The sequence below is a fragment of the Hoplias malabaricus genome, chromosome 5, assembly GCF_029633855.1.
Source record: "Hoplias malabaricus isolate fHopMal1 chromosome 5, fHopMal1.hap1, whole genome shotgun sequence".
NCBI classification, from domain to species: domain Eukaryota; kingdom Metazoa; phylum Chordata; class Actinopteri; order Characiformes; family Erythrinidae; genus Hoplias; species Hoplias malabaricus.
Window position 1 is genome coordinate 55,586,415 of NC_089804.1, and position 22,839 is coordinate 55,609,253.

A 22,839-nucleotide genomic window follows, 5' to 3' on the forward strand; every position below is an offset into this window, starting at 1 on the left:
CGTAAACATTTATTTATGTTGATGAGCTGAATGACTTGGGTTTTTTTTTTTTTTTTAAACGAAGAACTGTACATTATTATAGTTTTCCCATCAGAGAGAGAATGGTTCATCAAAAACAGATTAAGACTTGAGTTAAATGTATTCAGCCTCAACTCCTCGTTCATTAAGAAAATAATGAAGTTTAATTTGATGCGCAATCAGCTGCAGAAAGGGTGGGGAAAAAAAACAACAACAAAAAAAAAGCGCTGTAGAGGCTCCAAAGCTTCTCTGCAGTGGCTCAGTATGTGCGTTTGCTCCACCTTTTGGCCAATATCATATAAAGTGCATAAACATTACCATGGAATGAAGGTTCAGGAGTAGCACCAAGTCTGCAAAAAACTGTCCACATTTCAACAAATCCCTACAACCGACTGTTATATAAAAACTTTGTTCACAAACAACAGCATACTGCCAAAAAGTGCTACTAGTCGTGACTCCAAATGTTATTACACCCTCAAATGTCCGTGGTCACCGGCACAGAGGGTCATCCTGGGCGTTGGTAATCCTCTATGCTTCTCTTATTTCGAATAATCTATACTAGTGCATCACAATGTGTCGACCAAACTGAATTGAAATGTGGTGAAACTTGAGATTTGACTTGAGAGGTCAAAGTCGAATACCCAGTAACTAAAAGTGCCGTCCAATAGTCCACTAATTAAAATTATTCTATTTTGAGTTTCTCTCACATTTCTATTTTGCAGATAACGTTAGGCTTTGGATTACACTCTCTATTGTAACACTTTTCTAACACTGTTTTCTCTTCTATGAAAAATACAGCAGCAGCATCTGCACAAAACAAACCCCCACGATGCACTGGATTAACTTGATTCAAATGTGTACGTGTCATGATCTGATTCCCGTGGATCACTGTGCTCCCGCCCTTCCTCATGTTTTGATCACGTGTTCAGTTATAGTCGCTAGCCATGCTAGCCAGGTGTTTCCTATTGTGTTTCCCTTTATAAGCTTTCTCCCCGTAATCACAGTTTTGTCGTTCATTGTGTGTTTATATTGTTACGTGCTTCCTGGTTTACGTCCCTTATTCTTGTGCATGTTTATTTAATCCCCATCTCTGCGTGTGCTTCAGTCCCATCATATCAGGCCTTACCTGACAGTACATTAATTATTCATAAAATATATTACACCATAACATCCGTTGCTGAATGTGTGTTAAAGAAAAACCTGTGTGTGGGTGTAATACACTTTATGAAAAGGAAAATGAACACATTTGATTATAGTTGATTCAGTGAATCAGTTTTTCCTGCATGGGCTCAGTTATGCTTTACCTACTTCTCTCTCTCTCTCTCTTTCTCTCTCTCTGGTGGGGACAGTGGTAAACACCAAACACATGATGGGTAATGGGTTCTTGATGGATGGACACGTCACACAGACGTCTGCAGATTCACACAGCTCCACTACAGTCCTTCATCCGTGCTCTTGAACATCAGAATGGAGTTGTAGATCTTCAGGGCAGGTCCAAGCTTGATACTCATTATCTTCACAATATCGGTCTGAGTCAGGAGGAGGAAGGCTTCTCCATCGATCATCTGTTCAGAAAAATGTAGAGCTTGTTTTCTGAACAGCGCATGAGAGAAGAGTATCCTGTGACACTTCACTGTTGGTCATAATTCATAAGACTGTATGACACTCACAAAAGCCATTTAATCCATTTTTAAAACCTACTTTAAACTTATAAAGGCTGATTCCAACAAGCATTGTAGGTTTCAGCCCCCGTGATGTCAAGACTGCTACTTGCTGGAATAAGCCCTGACAGATTTTTACGTACAAAAGACTTATATAAGTGTCATTAAGCCTGTTAACAAGTATTATAATGTAACGTGCATGTTTTGAATATAATTACTTCGTCTTTGAAAAGCCGAGCCTGCTCCTCGCAACCTATTAAATTTTGCACGAATCCAAAAACCTGGAAATGAATCAGAACACAATGTTACAACCACCTTTGCCTTTTTTTTCAATCTCCACTTCAACACAGTGTGCATTAAAAGGTGTTGTATCGAGGCCTACCTCCTCTACAGACCAGGCAGCTACTTGGCTTGCGTGGATTCCTGCGACACCAGGCAGTAACTTGCAGTGTTGCTCCCAGCAGAGAGAGAGAGTGCGATCCGAACTGGCCGTCAAGGCCGACATGAAGAGGGAGGGATACATGCTCTCCGAAGACATGTCTGAACAGAAACAAACATACAAACACATTACTAAGTTGTGAAAGCATTTATTATAGTTGATTTATTTTTATCTCATCATAAATTCTTCCAATAAAAATAAGAAAAGAAATATCAGTGGTGTATTGTGACATAAGCCAAAGAACTCACTCTGATAAGTCCTTTGTTGATTCTTTCGATATTTTGGAGGGCGGCCGATCCTGGAAAAGTGCAGGTTTAATTGTATGAATTAATATCTTTGTACATTAAACACATCATGTATCAATGCATTCAGAGGGAAGGGCAAAACATTCAGGGAGAGAGCTAATCTAGTGCAGGAATGTTGGACAAGTTCATTCAACTTTGGAGCACCTTGCCACTTATATAACGACAACAGTAAACTATTTATGTATCTGCAAAGCCAAACTGGTTGAAAACAGCAGATCTCAGTTGCTATTGCTCCTAGATATTACTAAAGAAGGAGGTCAGAGATAGTTATTGTCACATCTCATTAACAGGGGTTTAAGGTGAGTGAAAAACGTAGGTGCATAGTCCCTCAGTAATAGGGTGACCAGACGTCCTTTTTTACCCGGACATGTCCTCTTTTTTAGACTTAAAAAAAATGTCCGGGCGGAATTTCACAAACGTCCGGGACAGTCACCCGGAGGAAACCCACACAGACACAGGGAGAACACACCACACTCCTCACAGACAGTCACCCGGAGGAAACCCACACAGACACAGGGAGAACACACCACACTCCTCACAGACAGTCACCCGGAGGAAACCCACGCAGACACAGGGAGAACACAACACACTCCTCACAGACAGTCACCCGGAGGAAACCCACGCAGACACAGGGAGAACACACCACACTCCTCACAGACAGTCACCCGGAGGAAACCCACACAGACACAGGGAGAACACACCACACTCCTCACAGACAGTCACCCGGAGGACACCCACGCAGACACAGGGAGAACACACCACACTCCTCACAGACAGTCAACCAGAGGAAACCCACGCAGACACAGGGAGAACACACCACACTCCTCACAGACAGTCACCCGGAGGAAACCCACGCAGACACAGGGAGAACACACCACACTCCTCACAGACAGTCACCAGGAGGAAACGTCTGTCACAAACTAGTCCCGCCCTCCCCTACTCCGATTGGTTCGCTTGAGTGAGAAGGGGGCGTGGTGAAGTAACCTAAAATCTTCTGATTGGACGGTCTGACAGTAGAGCTACCGTTATTGGTCGATAACCTTCTCTGTAAACATTTAATTGGTCAGTCTGCATGTCAGTAGTCCTTGTTTACGTCAGGCAAAGCTCATGTACCCACCCTCATCTCGAGCAGCTATGCCGAAACGTAAATGTAAGTTCTCGGATGAATTAAAAAAGAAAGTTCCATGTTTTGTGTAGCAAATAAAGGTGTAAAAGACCTAAAAGCACACATAGGTCCAGCTAAGCATGCAACGGCAGCAAACCCCCCCCCCAGCCTGAGACGTGCCCTCTTTTTCACCATCTCAGATCTGGTCACCCTACTCAGTAATAGAGTAATACACAAAAAATACAAAATAAAAAAATACTGCACTGTTACCTTCCATGGTAGCGTGATTTCTTAGTCCTCTGGCCAAAGATGAGGAGGTTGCGCTTGGAGCCCTCTGTGTCTGATAGGTCAGTTTTGACTCTGCCCTGATTCCTTTCAGCCAGTGGACAGCCTGATATACAGTGATGTGCCGTGAAGCGTCCAGTCACGTGTCCTGAGCCGTCACACCCAGGAGTTGGACATTTCCTATTTCAGGGAGAATGTATCTTCAACAAGAAGTTCTGAAACATCACTTCAGCTTGTAATAACAGTCACACATATTATACATTTACTTTACACCCTAAAAATTATCACTGCTAATCATAAGCAATGTTTAGGTCTCAATTTACCACAGAAAGCAACTAAACGGAGACCACAAGCCAACCCATGTTCTCTGATGCAACATCACTGTAGCTCAACAAGCTTGAAGGAGAACATTAACTGCTAGTAAGGACTGGCGTCCCCTCCAGGGTGTATTCCCGCCTTGCGCCCAATGATTCCAGGTAGGCTCTGGATCCCCCGCGACCCTAAAATTGGATAAGCGGTTACAGATAATGGATGGATGGATGGATTAACTGCTAGTTTTGTTATTTCAGCAAATAGACTCTTAGTCATAGTTACATCTTTTGTAAGGCTTAATTTATTGTTAATTTACAATCTAAATTCCATTACTCTTTAACAGTTACTCTTTATATGACTTGTGTTGTTTTGTTTCTTTGTATTTCATTCATTCATTCATTATCTGTAACCCTTATCCAGTTCAGGGTCGCGGTGGGTCCAGAGCCTACCTGGAATCATTGGGCGCAAGGCGGGAATACACCCTGGAGGGGGCGCCAGTCCTTCACAGGGCAACACAGACACACACATTCACTCACACCTATGGACACTTTTGAGTCGCCAATCCACCTACCAACAAGTGTTTTTTGACTGTGGGAGGAAACCGGAGCACCCGGAGGAAACCCATGCAGACACAGGGAGAACACACCACACTCCTCACAGACAGTCACCCGGAGGAAACCCACGCAGACACAGGGAGAACACACCACACTCCTCACAGACAGTCACCCGGAACAGGAATCGAACCCACAACCCCCAGGCCCCTGGAGCTGTGTGACTGCGACACCCACCTGCTGCACCACCGTGCCGCCCCTCTTTGTATTTAATGAATGCAAATATATTACATTTAATTAAACCTATAAATGCATTTGAAATGTTCTTAATTATCTCTCTACATTAGTTGCCCATCATTAATCCAGGTCATTAAAAAAAAGTGCAAAAAATATTTAGCAACAAACACAAATAAAAAAATGGATAGAGGGAAGTGCAGGACTGACCTGTGGTGAAAGCTGTACTTGGAGGTGTTGCGTGACTGTGGGACAGTTTTACAGGGTGTAGACGTGTAGCTGGGCTGCCCTGCTGCTATGTTTTCTTTAGGACCTAAAGGACAACCATATCTTTCATACTGATCATAAATGCATTTAGAAACCTTATACAGATTACAGTACCTTGGATAACTATATCGTTAAACGTAATTACTAAACTATCGCTTTGAGACATAGGCAAGTGGTACATAAAGTCACTGCTGATGAGATTTAAGAAGATAGGTTGAGATTCTGTAGAAAATTAAGAGCTTGTGAGTTTCTGACCTGTCTGTGTTGTGCTGGAGGAGCACGGCGGAGGTTTGAACGGGTGACCCGTGCTTTCACACCAGCCAGCAGGGTGGATATCAGGGTGATCTGAATCCATCCACTCGTCATATACATGACTCCAGCCATCGAAATGGATCTGAACATATCAGAAAACATGTTACTGAAAAAGCCATTGTGTAAAGTTACCATTACTGATGTACTATAAAAACTATTAAACAAATCTGTCATCATTCCTTTATACTTGTAGGAGAGAACACACCACACTCCTCACAGACAGTCACCCGGAGGAAACCCACGCAGACACAGGAAGAACACACCACACTCCTCACAGACAGTCACCCGGAGGAAACCCACGCAGACACAGGGAGAACACACCACACTCCTCACAGACAGTCACCCGGAGGAAACCCACGCAGACACAGAGAGAACACACCACACTCCTCACAGACAGTCACCCGGAGGAAACCCACGCAGACACAGAGATAACACACCACACTCCTCACAGACAGTCACCCGGAGGAAACCCACGCAGACACAGGGAGAACACACCACACTCCTCACAGACAGTCACCCGGAGGAAACCCACGCAGACACAGGGAGAACACACCACACTCCTCACAGACAGTCACCCGGAGGAAACCCACGCAGACACAGGGAGAACACACCACACTCCTCACAGACAGTCACCCGGAGGAAACCCACGCAGACACAGGGAGAACACACCACACTCCTCACAGACAGTCACCCGGAGGAAACCCACGCAGACACAGGGAGAACACACCACACTCCTCACAGACAGTCACCTGGAGGAAACCCACGCAGACACAGAGAGAACACACCACACTCCTCACAGACAGTCACCCGGAGGAAACCCACGCAGACACAGGGAGAACACACCACACTCCTCACAGACAGTCACCCGGAGGAAACCCATGCAGACACAGGGAGAACACACCACACTCCTCACAGACAGTCACCCGGAGGAAACCCACACAGACACAGGGAGAGAACTCCTCACAGACAGTCACCCGGAGCGGGAATAGAACCCACAACCTCCAGGCCCCTGGAGCTGTGCGACTGCAACACTACCTGCTGCTCCACCGTGCTGCCCTATTTCTGTGTTATCATTTGTAAAGATAATCACTAAAATGCAGTTGTAATTTCATCTGATTAACATCAAAGAAAACTGAAATGGCCAGGGAAAATATTTAAAATCAAAACCTTAATCCGGTGTGTGTCCACCTCCTGGACAGTGGCGACCCGGATCAGTGCAGGGTTCCTCTTATCCACAGCCTCCAGCTTCATATTCATCTGGAAACTGTGTGGAGGACGCTACGCACATAAAGCCAACCAGAGAGAGCACACATTACCCAAAAAATATTCACATATTAACTCAGATTCCAGTGATAATCGTGTGTAGCCTTGTTAGCATGTATGTGGTGTTGTTTAGACGTTACAAACTGCATTTTGAGCCAAATAAGCAGTCAGAAATCACTATGGTGAGCAATTCCTCTTTGAATCGCCAGTGTTTCTAACTTCATGAACCTAATAACGATAAAAATTGTACGTTAAAAAATGCAATTGTACGTTGAGAAATCTTGTTAAACTGTTGGACGATTTGCTCACGCAGTTGTGAACCTCGCCCCATCCTTGTGAACGACTGAGCCCTTCAGGGATGCTCCCTTTAAACCCAATGACACTCACCTGTTTCCAATTCACCTGTTCACCTGTGGTATGTTCCAAACAGCTGTTTTTTGAGCATTCCTCAACTTTCCCAGTCTTTTGTTGCCCCTGTCCCAACTCTTTTGGAACGTGCTGCAGGCCTCAAATTGTATATAAGTTGAAAAGGGCTTGAAAATCATCGTATTCTGTTTTTATTTATGTTTTACACAACGTCTCAACTTCATTGGAATTGGGGTTGTAGATATTACTCCTTTAGATGTCATTGTGATAATCAGAAAAATGAATTAAGCGTTTAATGGATGACTACAGGGGGGACTTGTTCTTAGAGATTACTCAGATTATACCTAACGTAAAGCAGAGACACTTCCCTGGTTTCCAGACATTATATTAGTATGTTTATTTAGATATAAATGTCTCTGACCTATGTTACACACATAAATCACAGTCAAATCACAGCACACAGACAATAATGTGTATAATATACATCTCTGACTACAATAAAACACAGCCATTTTCCAGCTATTTAGTAAAATATACATCTGGAAACCTGTAAAATCGTTTGCATTTTGGAATATTTATACATTTAAGCGTAATGGTTTGAGCAGAGACTATGTACCACTTTAAAGGCCTCAGCAGGCACCGCCGTGGAGCCGGTCTCGTCCAGGTATCTCTCCCAGGAGAACTTTCCTGGCTCTGGATAGTCTGTGAAAAGGTGGCATAAACACAGTGTGTTAACCATTTTATTCTAATCTACTCTTATGTGTTGCTTAATGAATGTTTCTAGACACAGGAACAAAGGAAGTAACTTTACAAAAAGTGCAGATTCAAGCTTTCAAACCCACATTTGCTTTTGTAAGTACAAGAGTAGATATTTTATTATCCATCCATCCATTATCTGTAACCGCTTATCCAGTTCAGGGTCGCGGTGGGTCCAGAGCCTACCTGGAATCATTGGGCGCAAGGCGGGAATACACCCTGGAGGGGGCGCCAGTCCTTCACAGGGCAACACACACACACACACACATTCACTCACACACTCACACCTACGGACACTTTCGAGTCACCAATCCACCTGCAACGTGTGTTTTTGGACTGTGGGAGGAAACCGGAGCACCCGGAGGAAACCCACGCGGACACGGGGAGAACACACCAACTCCTCACAGACAGTCACCCAGAGGAAACCCACGCGGACACGGGGAGAACACACCACACTCCTCACAGACAGTCACCCGGAGGAAACCCACGCAGACACAGGGAGAACACACCAACTCCTCACAGACAGTCACCCGGAGCGGGAATCGAACCCACAACCTCCAGGCCCCTGGAGCTGTGTGACTGCAACACTACCTGCTGCACCACCGTGCCGCCCATATTTTATTATGATACACATTAAAAAATTTTGTATAGTTTTGGTTTTTTTTGCAGGGAAAAAAGCCAGTGCTGTCAGTGACCTTGTGGGGGTGTGAGTGGAAGGCCTCTCTCTTGGCACCAGCCGACAGGATGAATATACGGACTTCGAGCGTCGCACCTGGAAATCAAAACAACAGTCAAGTCTCATTACAAATCTATTATTTTATACATTTAACACTGTGCATGTTTCTTTATTTTACATACTCTTCACCTACTGGAACGCACCAGTAATCGTATGTGTCATCCCAGTTATCGAAGTGAACTAGAAAGCGGTTGCCCACCACATCTGTTACCGTAGCGACGCAGATGAGAGATGGGTTCATGCGGTCGACAGCTTCCAGCTTCATGCCAACCTCAAATCCACACTCTTTATCTGTCTATTTGGGGAAGACACAAAACATTCAGAGAAACGTTTATGATGCTTTTTTAATAGTTTAAAGACATTAAAACCAAATAACTTCCCTGCTTTTGGTAAAATAAACATGGTTTCCAGAACATTTTGCTTGCATTAAAAGGGCCAACATTTATTTTCAAGCATGTGCAACTGCAGTTCATATCATTTTAAGCCAGGCTGGTTTTACATAAAAAATATTTGTAGCTAATTCTGTGCAGAATGCTGCAGGATGTTTAGTTTGTTTTTAATTTTAATGTTAAACACTGCAGATTTTAACTTGTAACCTAAGCTGTAAGTGATAAGGTTGTAGCGGTAATAAAGAAATAAAGGAATAAAGGAGGTGGGACACCCTTATCTTGTCATTTGTAAATGGTCAGTTCACTTGCATGACTTACTTTGCCTAGGCTTGTAAACAGTTCTTTTGGGGCGGCTTGTGCTTTGCTGAGCTTTAAGTAGCTGACCCAGGAAAACTCCTCCTCCTTATAACCTGGAATGCACAGACAGCAATGATTACCAGCCGAAACTGGGTTTACACTGTATACACAGCTGATGACCTGATTTTACTGATTCAGATCATTTCTATGTCAATACGTTTAATTATGTATTTGTATTTATTATGGGTGTATGGGGTATATTTAGTGTGTTCTCCTTGTGTCTCCGTGGGTTTCCTCCGGGTGACTGTCTGTGAGGAGTGTGGTGTGTTCTCTCTGTGTCCGCGTGGGTTTCCTCCGGGTGACTGTCTGTGAGGAGTGTGGTGTTTTCTCTCTGTGTCTGCGTGGGTTTCCTCCGGGTGACTGTCTGTGAGGAGTGTGGTGTGTTCTCTCTGTGTCTGCGTGGGTTTCCTCCGGGTGACTGTCTGTGAGGAGTGTGGTGTGTTCTCTCTGTGTCTGCGTGGGTTTCCTCCGGGTGACTGTCTGTGAGGAGTGTGGTGTGTTCTCTCTGTGTCTGCGTGGGTTTCCTCCAGGTGACTGTCTGTGAGGAGTGAGGTGTGTTCTCTCTGTGTCTGTGTGGGTTTCCTCCGGGTGACTGTCTGTGAGGAGTGTGGTGTGTTCTCTCTGTGTCTGCGTGGGTTTCCTCCGGGTGACTGTCTGTGAGGAGTGTGGTGTGTTCTCTCTGTGTCTGCGTGGGTTGCCTCCAGGTGACTGTCTGTGAGGAGTGTGGTGTGTTCTCTCTGTGTCTGTGTGGGTTTCCTTCGGGTGATTGTGTGTGTCGCACTTTGAAGGGCTTGTGCCCCCTCCAGGGTGTGTTCTCGCCTTACGCTCAGTGATTCTGCTCAGTGGTAGGCTCCGGACCCACCGCGACCCTGAACTGAATAAGTTTGGTTTATGTTGTTGTAGTTCTTAGGGTAATTACACATTTCAATCGAGTAAATCCAATGCATTTTTTTTCTCCAGAAATAGCACAAGAATCCCTGTGAATTTTTCTGTTAGCAATGCTGCCTCTGTCAACTCTCACAGTTTGGACATCCAGTCTCCAAGAAAGCATCCTCTAGCCATGTTTATGGACTTCTGAATGCTGATTACCTTTTGGAGTGTACAGTTTGTGTCCTGTGCTCTCACACCACCCAGGAGGGTGAATATCAGGGCAATTTGCGTTGACCCAAAAGTCATGGCAGTCCGAGTAGCCATCGAAATGAAGGCGTAATCTGTAGCCGCAAACCTGTAGGACAGTAAAAGGAAAAGAGTTTGGCTCGGAGACATTTGATTTCCGATTAGAGGAAGCTTCAACTGGGTAAAAGATCTGAAAACGTCATTCTGTACCTCAGCCACTGTAAGTACAAAGTACATGGAGGGGTGCTGGGGGTCTATACCTTCCAACTTCATGCCTTGGCGAAAGCTGACTGGACAGTCAGGAACTCTCTGTGACTTTATAGACAGAGACACTCAAGAGTTAAAACATTTTAAAAACTGTTAATAGTAAGACTTAGCTATCTAAAACATTATAGATGGAAATAAAAGTATAGGTTTTGTAATTCTAGTGCTCCAGTTAAAAAAAAATAAAAATAAATTCTAAAATGTGCTATAAACAAAGAAGAAGGTGGTGGTAACTGTAAACCCCTACCTCCTGAAAGAGTTTGGGTGGAGCAGCCACAGCCTTCTGTTCCTCCAGATACTGCAGCCATGACCAAGACTCAGCTTTAACGTCTGCTGCTCCTGCACAGATAACCATGCTTTTGTGCTCATGCAGGTTTTTTTTATTCCAGGACAAACAAGTGCAGGATAATACAGAAAAGCACAAAACGCGTTGTACAGTTCCTTCGAGGAAATACAACCCTTAGAAATCGCCACTGCTGCAGATAACAATAACATACAGTTGTTCCATATTAATGTTCATTTTGTTATTACATTTTTATCAGACTTGATTCATTACCTAATGTACTATAATTACTGTAAATGCATATATCATTTAAATGACAGCCTGTGACCAAACCCGACTTCTAAAGGTTAAGGAAATGGTCAATATTTGGTAATAACAGGCACAAATCATTTACGCTTTTTATGAATCATTATTTAAACATGGAGCTCAGGATATGGGACATAATGGAACATACAAACACACACCTGCTTTTCCCTGCCCCCCATCTGTTTTCAAGCTTTCTGCTTTCTCCTCCTTAAATGAAATAAATAAATACTCGTTACCTATGTATTCTGTATCAAAGGTGAATTTAATCAGTGAAATATTGTATAGATTTCCCCACCATTGTCTCAGCATCAGAGTCTTCTTCAGAGGGGCTTAAATAATCCCTCCTTCTCTTCTTCTTCATTGGCTTCATTAGATCAGGAACACGATCAGCCATCTGGCCCTCCTGACCCCTCTCAATACCTGTTGGGCTAAAGGAGAGGGAAGTAAATAAAGGAGCCAGAAACTACACTCAAAATCCACATATAATTTACAGCTAAATAAATCAGGTAAAATCAACTGAGCAGTTTGACTCTTTAGTTTTGCACTGGAATAAACATTCTGATTAGTAGCTACACCTTATTCATCATAAACTTGCTTTAAACAGTATCCATCCATCCATTATCTGTAACTCTTATCCAGTTCAGGGTCGCGGTGGGTCCAGAGCCTACCTGGAATCATTGGGCGCAAGGGGGGAATACACCCTGGAGGGGGCGCCAGTCCTTCACAGGGCAACACAAACACATTCACTAATTCACTCACACACACGGTCACTTTTTTTTGAGTCGCCAATCAACCTACCAACGTGTGTTTATGGACTGTGTGGGGAAACCGGAGCACCCGGAGGACTGTCACAGAAAGTCACCCAGAGGAAACCAACGCAGACACAGGGAGAACACACCACACTCCTCACAGACAGTCACCCGGAGGAAACCCACACAGACACAGGGAGAACACACCACACTCCTCACAGACAGTCACCCGGAGGAAACCCACACAGACACAGGGAGAACACACCAACTCCTCACAGAGCCCTGGAGCTGTGTGACTGCGACACTACCTGCTGCCCGCTTTAAACGGTATTGTGTTGTTAATTCATTGTTTCAGACACCGTATGACATCCCAGAGGGCAATGAATGTTAGTCAAAGACATGCCTCACATTGGGCCTTGAATGACAGCGTTGACTCATGGTGAGTCTAGATGCCTCAACTCAGTCATAAGGGTACACCTGGTATATCAGGTGGGTTGTGAACCAAATCTGGGTTCAATCAACATTTGGCCAAAGTGTGGCCCACACTACATGTGCTGTAACCCAAGTCAAGTTTAGATCATGACAGTTGTCCCACGTTCATCCACACAACACTTGCCAATGGCGTAACGAAGCTGTAAGATAATGTGTCTGAAACACTGACCAAATAACATTAACTTTTACCCATTTTTAAAATTACATGATGTCTTAAAATGCCAGAAACCACATAAACATCTGTAATGATTCAGGCATTTTGACTTTATTTCAGCCAATGACATTAAACTACTTGCTATCAGTTTTGTTTGTGTGAACAGAGCTGCGTCTGAGTTATGCTTTTAAAAGTACACTATTTTTCAAATCTGTGTGGGTGTGATATTAAATATTCACTTGCTGCAACACAACACAAGGTACAAAAGACATGCTCTTTCTTACCAAACACAGTTTACATGATAAGCGTATATCTGTAACGTCTGTATGGTTTATGCGTGACATTTTGTAGACTCCTGCTCATTTAATTTTCTTCTGAAAATAAAGAGATTTAAAAGGTAGTTTGTTTTTGCCTCAGTAACAATCACTACTCCTGTGGGAAGGCTTCAAACAGCACTGCGAGAATCTGTTGGCATTCTGAAGATATTTTATGGTGCTCTATATCTCGAGAGAACACTGCTTCACTGTTCCACCACCCGGTGTCGAGGGGCTCATGCTTGGCACTGCGTATGGTGACTTAAGGCTGATGTACGGCTGCTTCAGGACATCCATTTCTATCAAAAATGTATTAACAAATTAAAGTAGCTGAATTCACAAAGTAGATAGGGCAGAAGTCCTGACCATATATTAAACCTATTCATGTGAGGTCCATTATACAAGGGTGAAATTGCTCTCTGAAAAGGTCACTGACATAACAAGTGCACTTTAATTACGTCTCCAAGTCTTCAGGTTAAGTTCTGAAGACCCCTAGTGGTGAAACAATATATAACTGAGGCACTTGAATACATGTCAGCAATTGATTTTGGCTCAGGCAGACACAAGACTGTGTTTAACCCTTCCATGACATATACATCTTTTTTTCACCCTGAGCTCACATAAGTTATTTTTACTGAGATATTATATTTTGATCTAAATTATAAAATAGGTCATGATATATTTATAATATTGTTAACAGGATAGGTTTTGCTATTTCTCGCTAATGTGAGCGGCTGTGGCTATAAGGAGCCAAAGTGCTGTAAACACATGGCTGAATGAGAGGCACCATCCACATCGCACCTCGTATTGACTGAGCAAGGGACAGAGGATTTTATTTTGAAATTAGTAACAATTCCATAGGCTAGTGTATTGAACTGGTGGCAACCATAAACATTTCTGTATGTGTGTGTTGCTCCAAGCCAAAATCTCCACAGACTTCAGACACTGTTCAGCCCAAGCCTGAAACTGCATGGTCTTAAAGTGACAGTGCACTCATTATAAAAATGAATCAAATTGCAAAGACAGGTATAAAAATTCCATGGATTAAACATAATACAATGAACACTAACCATATAACTACATTCATTCATTCATTCATTCATTATCTGTAACCCTTATCCAGTTCAGGGTCGCGGTGGGTCCAGAGCCTACCTGGAATCATTGGGCGCAAGGCGGGAATACACCCTGGAGGGGGCGCCAGTCCTTCACAGGGCAACACACACACACACACAGTCACACATTCACTCACACACTCACACCTACGGACACTTTGGCGTCGCCAATCCACCTACCAGCGTGTGTATTTGGACTGTGGGAGGAAACCGGAGCACCCGGAGGAAACCCACGCAGACACAGGGAGAACACACCAACTCCTCACAGACAGTCACCCGGAGGAAACCCATGCAGACACAGGGAGAACACACCAATTCCTCACAGACAGTCACCCGGAGGAAACCCACGCGGACACAGGGAGAACACACCACACTCCTCACAGACAGTCACCCGGACCAGGAATCAAACCCACAACCTCCAGGCCCCTATAGTTGTGTGACTGCGACACCTACCTGCTGCGCCACCGTGCCGCACCCATAATTTTTAGTTAAATGCAAATGCAGATCTTAGTATTTTAATACATTTTAAAATATTATTTAATGGTCAGCATTTATCAGTCCTCTATTAAGCTTATTTATTCCTCCCTAGTCATTGATTAGACATTCAGTGATATATATGTCCTATTTCTAATCCTTTTGGGATGCCCTAGAGAAGAGGTTTTAGATGTCACATGATGTTGATGGTGAAATTACATGTTGAGGTCAAATCTACACCTTTGTTTGTGCTATTCAATATTCATTTTGAAATAGGAAAATGTCAAATAGAAAAACCCCTGTACAGTGTCTAATATCTATACCATCCTCTCATTTTCTAAACCAGAACAGGGTGAAGTTTGTACTTTTCTGCTGGTGGCTCCCGGCGTAGCTCCTCGGGATAAGCTCGCTTGGTGTCAGTGCTCTTCCGCTGGACTGAAACCTCCTGGACCTCCACGCTGGCCTTCATGTGTCGCCCACCATCTATAGAGGCAGTCGAACCAGCAGCACCATGCACTGAGATATCTGCAGAACAGCAAATATTTCAGTCATTAGGAGCTCTTTTCCAAAGCACCATCAAACTACAGCATGCTATTTTAATACATTATGACATCGTGACTGTCTGTGAGGAGCGTGGTGTGTTCTCGCTGTGTCTGCGTGGGTTTCCTCCGGGTGACTGTCTGTGAGGAGTGTGGTGTGTTCTCCCTGTGTCTGCGTGGGTTTCCTCCGGGTGACTGTCTGTGAGGAGTGTGGTGTGTTCTCTCTGTGTCTGTGTGGGTTTCCTCCGGGTGACTGTCTGTGAGGAGTGTGGTGTGTTCTCTCTGTGTCTGTGTGGGTTTCCTCCGGGTGACTGTCTGTGAGGAGTGTGGTGTGTTCTCTCTGTGTCTGTGTGGGTTTCCTCCGGGTGACTGTCTGTGAGGAGTGTGGTGTGTTCTCTCTGTGTCTGTGTGGGTTTCCTCCGGGTGACTGTCTGTGAGGAGTGTGGTGTGTTCTCTCTGTGTCTGTGTGGGTTTCCTCCGGGTGACTGTCTGTGAGGAGTGTGGTGTGTTCTCTCTGTGTCTGTGTGGGTTTCCTCCGGGTGACTGTCTGTGAGGAGTGTGCTGTGTTCTCCCTCTGGGTGACTGTCTGTGAGGAGTGTGGTGTGTTCTCCCTGTGTCTGCGTGGGTTTCCTCCGGGTGACTGTCTGTGAGGAGTGTGGTGTGTTCTCCCTGTGTCTGGGTGCATTTCCTCCGGGTGCTCCAGTTTCCTCCCACAGTCCAGAAACACGTTGGTAGGTGGATTGGCGATTCAAAAGTGTCCGTAGGTGTGAGTGTGTGAGTGAATGTGTGAGTATGTGTGGCCCTGTGAAGGACTGGCTCCCCCTCCAGGGTGTGTTCCTACCTTGTGCCCAGTGATTCCAGATAGGCTCTGTACCCACTGCGACCCTGAACTCGATAAGGGTTACAGAAAATGACTGAATGTATGGTTGTGATGTCACATGACCACCTCTCACAGCATAGAGCAGATTAGCTGAAGTCTATAGCAGCATTAAACAATTAAATGAGGCACTGCTCTTGATGGTCAGGAAGCAACTGCATCCATAGCCTTGGTCATGGAATAAGTTTGCTCAGCATATTTAGGTTTATTTTCTGTGTTGTTTTTATGTTAGCTGTTATGTCTTTTATATTGATGTTGTGTTGTTTTTATACTATTCTCTTAAAGCACTGAGATTTGTTTTACAAATAATCCATCCATTATCTGTAACCGCTTGTCCAATTTTTTTAGGGTCGCGGGGGGTCCAGAGCCTACCTGGAATCATCGGGCGCAAGGCGGGAATACACCCTGGAGGGGACGCCAGTCCTTCACAGGGCAACACAGACACACACACATTCACTCACACCTATGGACACTTTTGAGTCGCCAATCCACCTGCAACGTGTGTTTTTGGACTGTGGGAGGAAACCGGAGCACCCGGAGGAAACCCACGCGAACACAGGGAGAACACACCAACTCCTCACAGACAGTCACCCGGAGCGGGAATCGAACCCACAACCTCCAGGTCTCTGGAGCTGTGTGACTGCAAAACTACCTGCTGCGCCACCGTGCCGCCCTTTACAAATAATATGTATTTTTATTTCTTTATTTCTTTATTTCAATGCTGTCCAATTAAAAACATGCATCTCCAGAATAGTGACTAGTAATGTCAGTGTAAAAAGACTTTATTCATAGTCATTTTTGAGCATTTCTATTGGTTCATTCATCACAAAATTTCCCACAATGTGAAGGACAGCTGCTGTGTACATTATGCAGTAAATTAAAAAATCCACAAATATGGAGATACATGTTTTTAATAGGACAGCGACATTTTCTTCATTTTTATTATTATTATTCACTGCTCTAACAAATTTGATCTGGCTTGATTCTGAGAATGAACAAGCCTTTCCTAAGTAGCAATGAATAGTTTAGAGTGAAAGCATTGAAATACATAGAGTGGAGACCAGAATCAGCGTGGGACACACCTATGACCCAAAGAATAAAGAGATGTTGGAAAATGCTATGGTAAACAACGCAAGTAGTCTAAAGAAATCTTGCCACTCAATCCCCCACCCCACCGTCCATCCTGAATGAGCAAAAATGTTGAAATCAGTTCTGAAATCTTGCTCAGTCCTGGAGGACTTCAGCACTGCACCTGATTCAAATTAACATCTAATTAAAAAAGGCCTTCGTGAACTGGAACGCATCCAGTCCCCCAGGTGAAGAACAAAGACATAAGCTAATTTAAAGCTACATAAGCTCTTTTACACAATTCAGTACACAAAAGAAAGTCATAATTGACATAAGTACCTGCTGATGAACCTGGACCAGGTTTCACAGTTTGTTTGTGCTCTCCATCAGTGGTCTTTGCTGTGGATCCCTCAGTGAGTGAGTTAGCCGTGCCCATTTTCCCCTGAGTGATCACCTCCAGCGTTCCACTGTCACTCACACACAGCTGCAGAACACAACAACATCCCCATTTAGTTTCTTTACTTAAATTCATAAGGAGAAATTCACAACAAAACACTTAACGTGCTCCTTACTCGTGTAATTATGTAGTAAACCTGAATATGTGTAGAATTTCCCTTTAAAATATTTAAAGACTCTTTAAAGAGTTTAATAACAAACAACACAACTATGAGTTTTTAATGGTTTATCAGTATTTTTATCACCCAGTGCACCTACTGTATACTGCTGAATATTCATAATACCAGACACATACATGTGCAATGTATTTCAAGCAATAACAAAACTATTTGGATGAAAAATAACTCAACAACTCATTTTATTCAGACGTTTACAGGACAGGTGATGTGTATTTTTTGCGAACCTTTAGATTGCTGCCTGGAAGGATTGCCATGCCTTCTTTCCACTCCAGAACATGGACAATACTGCAGGTACCGCCCACCTGAGCGGCCAGTGAGGTGGTCTCCAGGCTGCTGGACCCGCTTCCTTTCATGTCCTTTCCAGCATTTTGAGGCACCTCAACCTTTGGCACTGGATGAGAAGCTTCAGGAGAGCAAACAAACAAACAAACAAATAAATAAACAAATTCTCAAAACACTGTGCTCTGTAAGGTTTGCAGTCCAGAATTTGTGTAAGTTCGGTACCAGTTGAGGGCAAACGTTTACGTACACCTAGGGTAAAGACTGTCAGACTTTTTCATGACTACATTCACTGAAAAATAATAAAAACTCTTTGAAATTATTAATTTACTGTAGATTATTTAATTTCATGCACCTGTTTAATGCAAAATAATTAAGAAAAAATTAATCATTGCCTTTTTTTTTCGGTGTACATTTCAAAATACCTTTGGTGTGTTCCTCAAATGGGGGAATGTACTATATATTTCCACAAAAAATTATTTAAAACTAATTAGCCAAGAGGGCGGCGCGGTGGTGCAGCAGGTGGTGTCGCAGTCACACAGCTCCAGGGGCCTGGAGGTTGTGGGTTCGATTCCCGCTCCGGGTGACTGTCTGTGAGGAGTGTGGTGTGTTCTCCCTGTGTCTGCGTGGGTTTCCTCCGGGTGACTGTCTGTGAGGAGTGTGGTGTGTTCTCTCTGTGTCTGCGTGGGTTTCCTCCGGGTGACTGTCTGTGAGGAGTGTGGTGTGTTCTCCCTGTGTCTGCGTGGGTTTTCTCCGGGTGACTGTCTGTGAGGAGTGTGGTGTGTTCTCCCTGTGTCTGCGTGGGTTTCCTCCGGGTGCTCCAGTTTCCTCCCACAGTCCAAAAACACACTTTGGTAGGTGGATTGGTGATTCCAAAGTGTCCGTAGGTGTGAGTGTGTGAGTGAATGTGTGAGTGTGTGTGTGTGTTGCCCTGTGAAGGACTGGCGCCCCCTCCAGGGTGTATTCCCGCATTGCGCCCAATGATTCCAGGTAGGCTCTGGACCCACCGCGACCGTGACTTGGATAAGGGTTACAGATAATGAATTATTTAGCTAAGATACTTATTTAACTTAGGTTTTTTTTTCAGTGAAGCAAAAGTTTACTTAAACCTTGTTAGTATTTAGAGACTTGGCTTTTTAACGGCTGAATCAACAGCTTAGTGTGGATGGAGATCACCAGCAGCTTTGTTGTTCATTTTAGTGTCGTTTAAACCTTCCAGACAAACAATGTGATATATACAGTATTATAACTTTACAATATTATAACAAATGTAAAGTTTTATAGAATCTCTTACAGGCCCGACCAATATACCAGCTGGTTGCAGATACTGGCCACCATTTCAATTTAGCAAATTCATTGTTAGCTCCAAAATGGCACTCGTATTTTTGGATTTCTTCATGATCAACAGACACTTTAGATGTGAAGGCACTCTGTACACTGTAAAGGAATTACTGCTATAGTTTGCATTCATGTCTTAAGCTTGGGTATCAGTGGAAGATAAGACAGTCAGATACATCAGTCAGTAATACATTCACTGTAAAGTTTTTGTAAAATAAATGCTGGTATTGGTCACAAAAGATTCCTATCAACTGGATACAAACTCATACATAATATCACCTGGTAAAATGAGGGTTGTGGTATTTTGGGGTCTTGGCCGTTGAGATAAACTGTCCTTGGAGGGGAACGTGCCATTGCTTTCGGGAGAAGCAGCATCTGCATCTTTTGGCAGGACATCCACGTCCACTTTGGCACTCATGACAAGAGGCTGAAAGCCGTATTTGTGTGTGTTGGGTGTGGGTGAGCGAGAGAGAGAGAGAGAGAGAGAGAGAGAGAGAGAGAGAGAGAGAGAGAGAGAGAGAGAGAGAGAGAGAGAAAGAGAGAGAGAGAGAGAGAGAGAGAGAGAGAGAGATCAAAATACAGATTATTCTCAAAAACTATTTTTCAACAGTGGGCATGTGAATTATCCACTCTGGCACATTATTATGAGAACAGTTCTTATTCAACCATTTTAGTCCATTTTCATTCACATGCAGGTCAGTTTCACAAGAGATCCAAAACCAGTATTGCTTTTCACATTTCAGTCACTGTGCCCATAACACAGTACCAAAGTAAATTAACATTTTACAAGACAAAATGGGTTTTAATTATTAAACTTCATTTTCCAGAAAAGTTGGTATTTTTGTACATTTTTGTTAAAATAAAAATCTTTGATTGTTCATTTTCATGAAGCTTTTTACACAATTCTTTTTCCAATGTTGTGTTTACCAACTCTATTTTATTTTGTAAATTAAATTTGATTCCTGCTGCACAATCTAATAATTGGAAAAGAGGCCTGTTAACCACTTTTTTACATCACTTTTCTTTTAAATTACACTTTTAAATATTTGGGAGCTGAGGGAAAAAAAAAAGATAAAGATTGTCAAGTAGAACGTTTGCCTATTTTTGCTTGATACATCACTTCAGCTGCTCAACAGTTCCCGATTCTCCTCTTCATGGTGTGTCACAGTCACAGATCTGTGGCATTGGCAAAGGCCTGGCATTGACTTGCTGAAATAACCATGTATTTCCTGAGAAAAGACATTGCCTTCGTGGCGATATACGTCTCTCCAAAATCCTAATATACGCCTCCACCTCATTGGTACCTTCACACATAGATGAAGATTAACTTGAGCCCAGGGAATCTGGCAGCATTTCTGCTCAGAATTTGTTACTGTGTTAAGTGACAGCAGTTTTTTAAAGTACACCTGAACTCATGTGAATATATTCATCAGAATATTATGATGGCTACTAATGCAATGCCATCTGAGGGCTCAAAGGTCACACATATCCAAAAATGGTGTCTGACACTTGCCCTACACAGATTGATATTACTCTGGATTTTCTGAACTGTTTCATTGTAATTTGTAATTTTTGAATTGTTTAAAATTCTTTCATCAAGTTTGGTACAAAGTGTGAGCCATGACCCATCTTTTTTTTGCAAAGGTTTAGTTGGATGATCTGTTAGTAGCTTTGAAATTCACCTGCATGGAGTGTAATATTTGAAAAAACTTAACTTGGATATTTATAAACATTTCATGCTTATGTTTGCCATCTCAACTTCTTTTACCTTTAGCCAATTGGTTAAATAAACGTTCAAGAAAATTAACAAATCAATGATTCTTGTTTTCAGTGATTTTATTTTTCAAATTTTCCATGGTTTTCTGTGAAACAGTTAGTCTAAGTGTTATGAAGTCAACTCTTGTGACGATGTAAATCCTTTTTTTATCCAGAATGTCTTTTGTTCTAGGTTTTCTAATTAAACAAGATACTTCCAAATGATCTGTTTCTTCTCAGCCCAGCTTGGATTTGTAGGTGAAGCTTGATTGGGTTAAAAAATACATCTGTTTAATGTCCTTGCTGCTCAAGGAACTTTTCTTAAGTCTTTGGCAACATCAAAATTCAAAGGCGCCAGTAAAAACACCTTCAAAATGGTTGGTTCCCTGAACTACTTTTTCAGTGAATGGTTCTTCGGGGAACCGCTTCCACAAAAGATAATTTGAACTTTTCTAAAGTTTTTTAAAAATTAAATCAACATAAAGTTTCTATGTGAAGAACATTTATATGTCTTGTTCTTTAGGAAGGAAAAATGGTTCTATGGCATCTTTGAAAGAACCCTTTGTGCCTCCATTTTTTTTTTTTTTTTTTTTTTAAAAGAAGTGGATCCTGGGCAATTCCTTTTTTTTTTCCAGAGACAAAATAAATAAGTAAATTAGAGGTTTTTAAACAAAGAAAATGGGCCAGAATATGAGGAATGCATTAACACTGCTCCACTGAAGAAAAACAGCAGTCCATGTTTTGTCCATTTTTTTTTTTTTTTTTTTACATTATATTACAATGACTTCCAACATACAGCCATTCACTCAAACAACGAGACATCAGCCCTTCAATATCGGGTACAACATCTGGTCCAGAATGATGATTGATTGATGGGGAGCGTTATAAATGGGTTAATAAACCTCATGAATAAGCCGAGGGAACCGAATAAAGCAGTGTAATGTGTCGCTCTTTTCTCAGGGCAGCGTCTCCGCTCTCGTTTACTGCAGAAAGCGCTGCGAAATGGCGGACTCGGATATAACAGGGGTTTTTTATGAAGTAAACTGAAGTGAACTCTTCGTGAAGGCACGGTTTAATGCGTCTTTAATGTATTCCTATCTGAATAAGTGGCGTAATCCCGTTGTATATTCGCCGAACAACGGTACTGAGAGCTTTCTAGCGTTTATCGCTGCCTAAATTAAAAAAAGGCAAAAACGCCGTTGGACTGCGGTTCGCATTTCCATGGAAACGTAAGAGAACGATACCTAATTACCTGATTTACACGTTATTAACTGAAACCAGAAGCGGCGATACGAGCCTTAATATCACCGTCGTTTTACCTCATTTTAATCACCTGACCGTAACCTACAGATAACGAAACTTTACCTTTTATATCTGAGTGTTATAAATAGTAAAAGCACTGAGTCAATAACATAAATCAATTTATTCTTACCAGCGCAAAGACCTGCTACTCGCCGTCCGCCACTGCGCATGCGTCTGTCATCGATGTGGAGCAGACCCCCCCCCCCCCCCCCCAAAAAAAAAAACCAATTATTTAAATAGAAAAAAATTAATAAATTAATAATAATAAGTCATAATAAAAGTATACAGGCACAAATATGTTTTTCAGGGGTAAAGCAACATTTCCTGCAGTTATTTCAACTCATTTAAAAATATAAAATTATATTCAAAAAACCATGGACTGTTGAAGTTGCGTACTCAGTACACACATTTATAATGCCATTATGA

General features: G+C 42.8%; 1 protein-coding gene across 2 annotated transcripts; it reads right to left on the reverse strand.

The window, feature by feature from the left end:
* On the reverse strand, positions 1-22,579 carry l3mbtl1 (L3MBTL histone methyl-lysine binding protein 1). Of its 2 annotated transcripts, none has more exons than XM_066671142.1 (22): positions 22,544-22,579; positions 19,636-19,783; positions 17,964-18,142; positions 17,444-17,588; positions 14,986-15,145; positions 11,621-11,753; positions 11,484-11,532; positions 10,984-11,069; positions 10,683-10,787; positions 10,446-10,581; positions 9,318-9,409; positions 8,754-8,905; positions 8,570-8,646; positions 7,735-7,820; positions 6,657-6,767; positions 5,433-5,571; positions 5,121-5,223; positions 3,799-3,993; positions 2,367-2,416; positions 2,062-2,219; positions 1,898-1,960; positions 1-1,583 (listed from the first exon to the last, which is right to left on the reverse strand). In XM_066671142.1, the coding sequence occupies exons 2-22, from the start codon at positions 19,772-19,774 to the stop codon at positions 1,452-1,454; spliced, it is 2,490 nt and encodes an 829-aa protein (XP_066527239.1). In that variant the 5' UTR covers positions 19,775-19,783; positions 22,544-22,579; the 3' UTR covers positions 1-1,451. The 2 variants fall into 2 exon arrangements, with proteins under 2 accessions (XP_066527239.1, XP_066527238.1); XM_066671141.1 differs by having other exon boundaries at positions 10,984-11,075.
* Between the last annotated feature and the right edge of the window lie 260 nt (positions 22,580-22,839).

Excerpts from the sequence above, each read along its gene's own strand:
- l3mbtl1 (XM_066671141.1), bottom strand. The coding sequence starts at position 19,774 with ATGAGTGCCAAAGTGGACGTGGATGTCCTGCCAAAAGATGCAGATGCT. Across the intron at positions 10,788-10,983 it reads CACCCAAACTCTTTCAGGAG|TCACAGAGAGTTCCTGACTG; the intron begins GTAGGGGTTTAC and ends CTGTCTATAAAG. Across the intron at positions 7,821-8,569 it reads TCCACTCACACCCCCACAAG|ACTATCCAGAGCCAGGAAAG; the intron begins GTCACTGACAGC and ends ACCTTTTCACAG.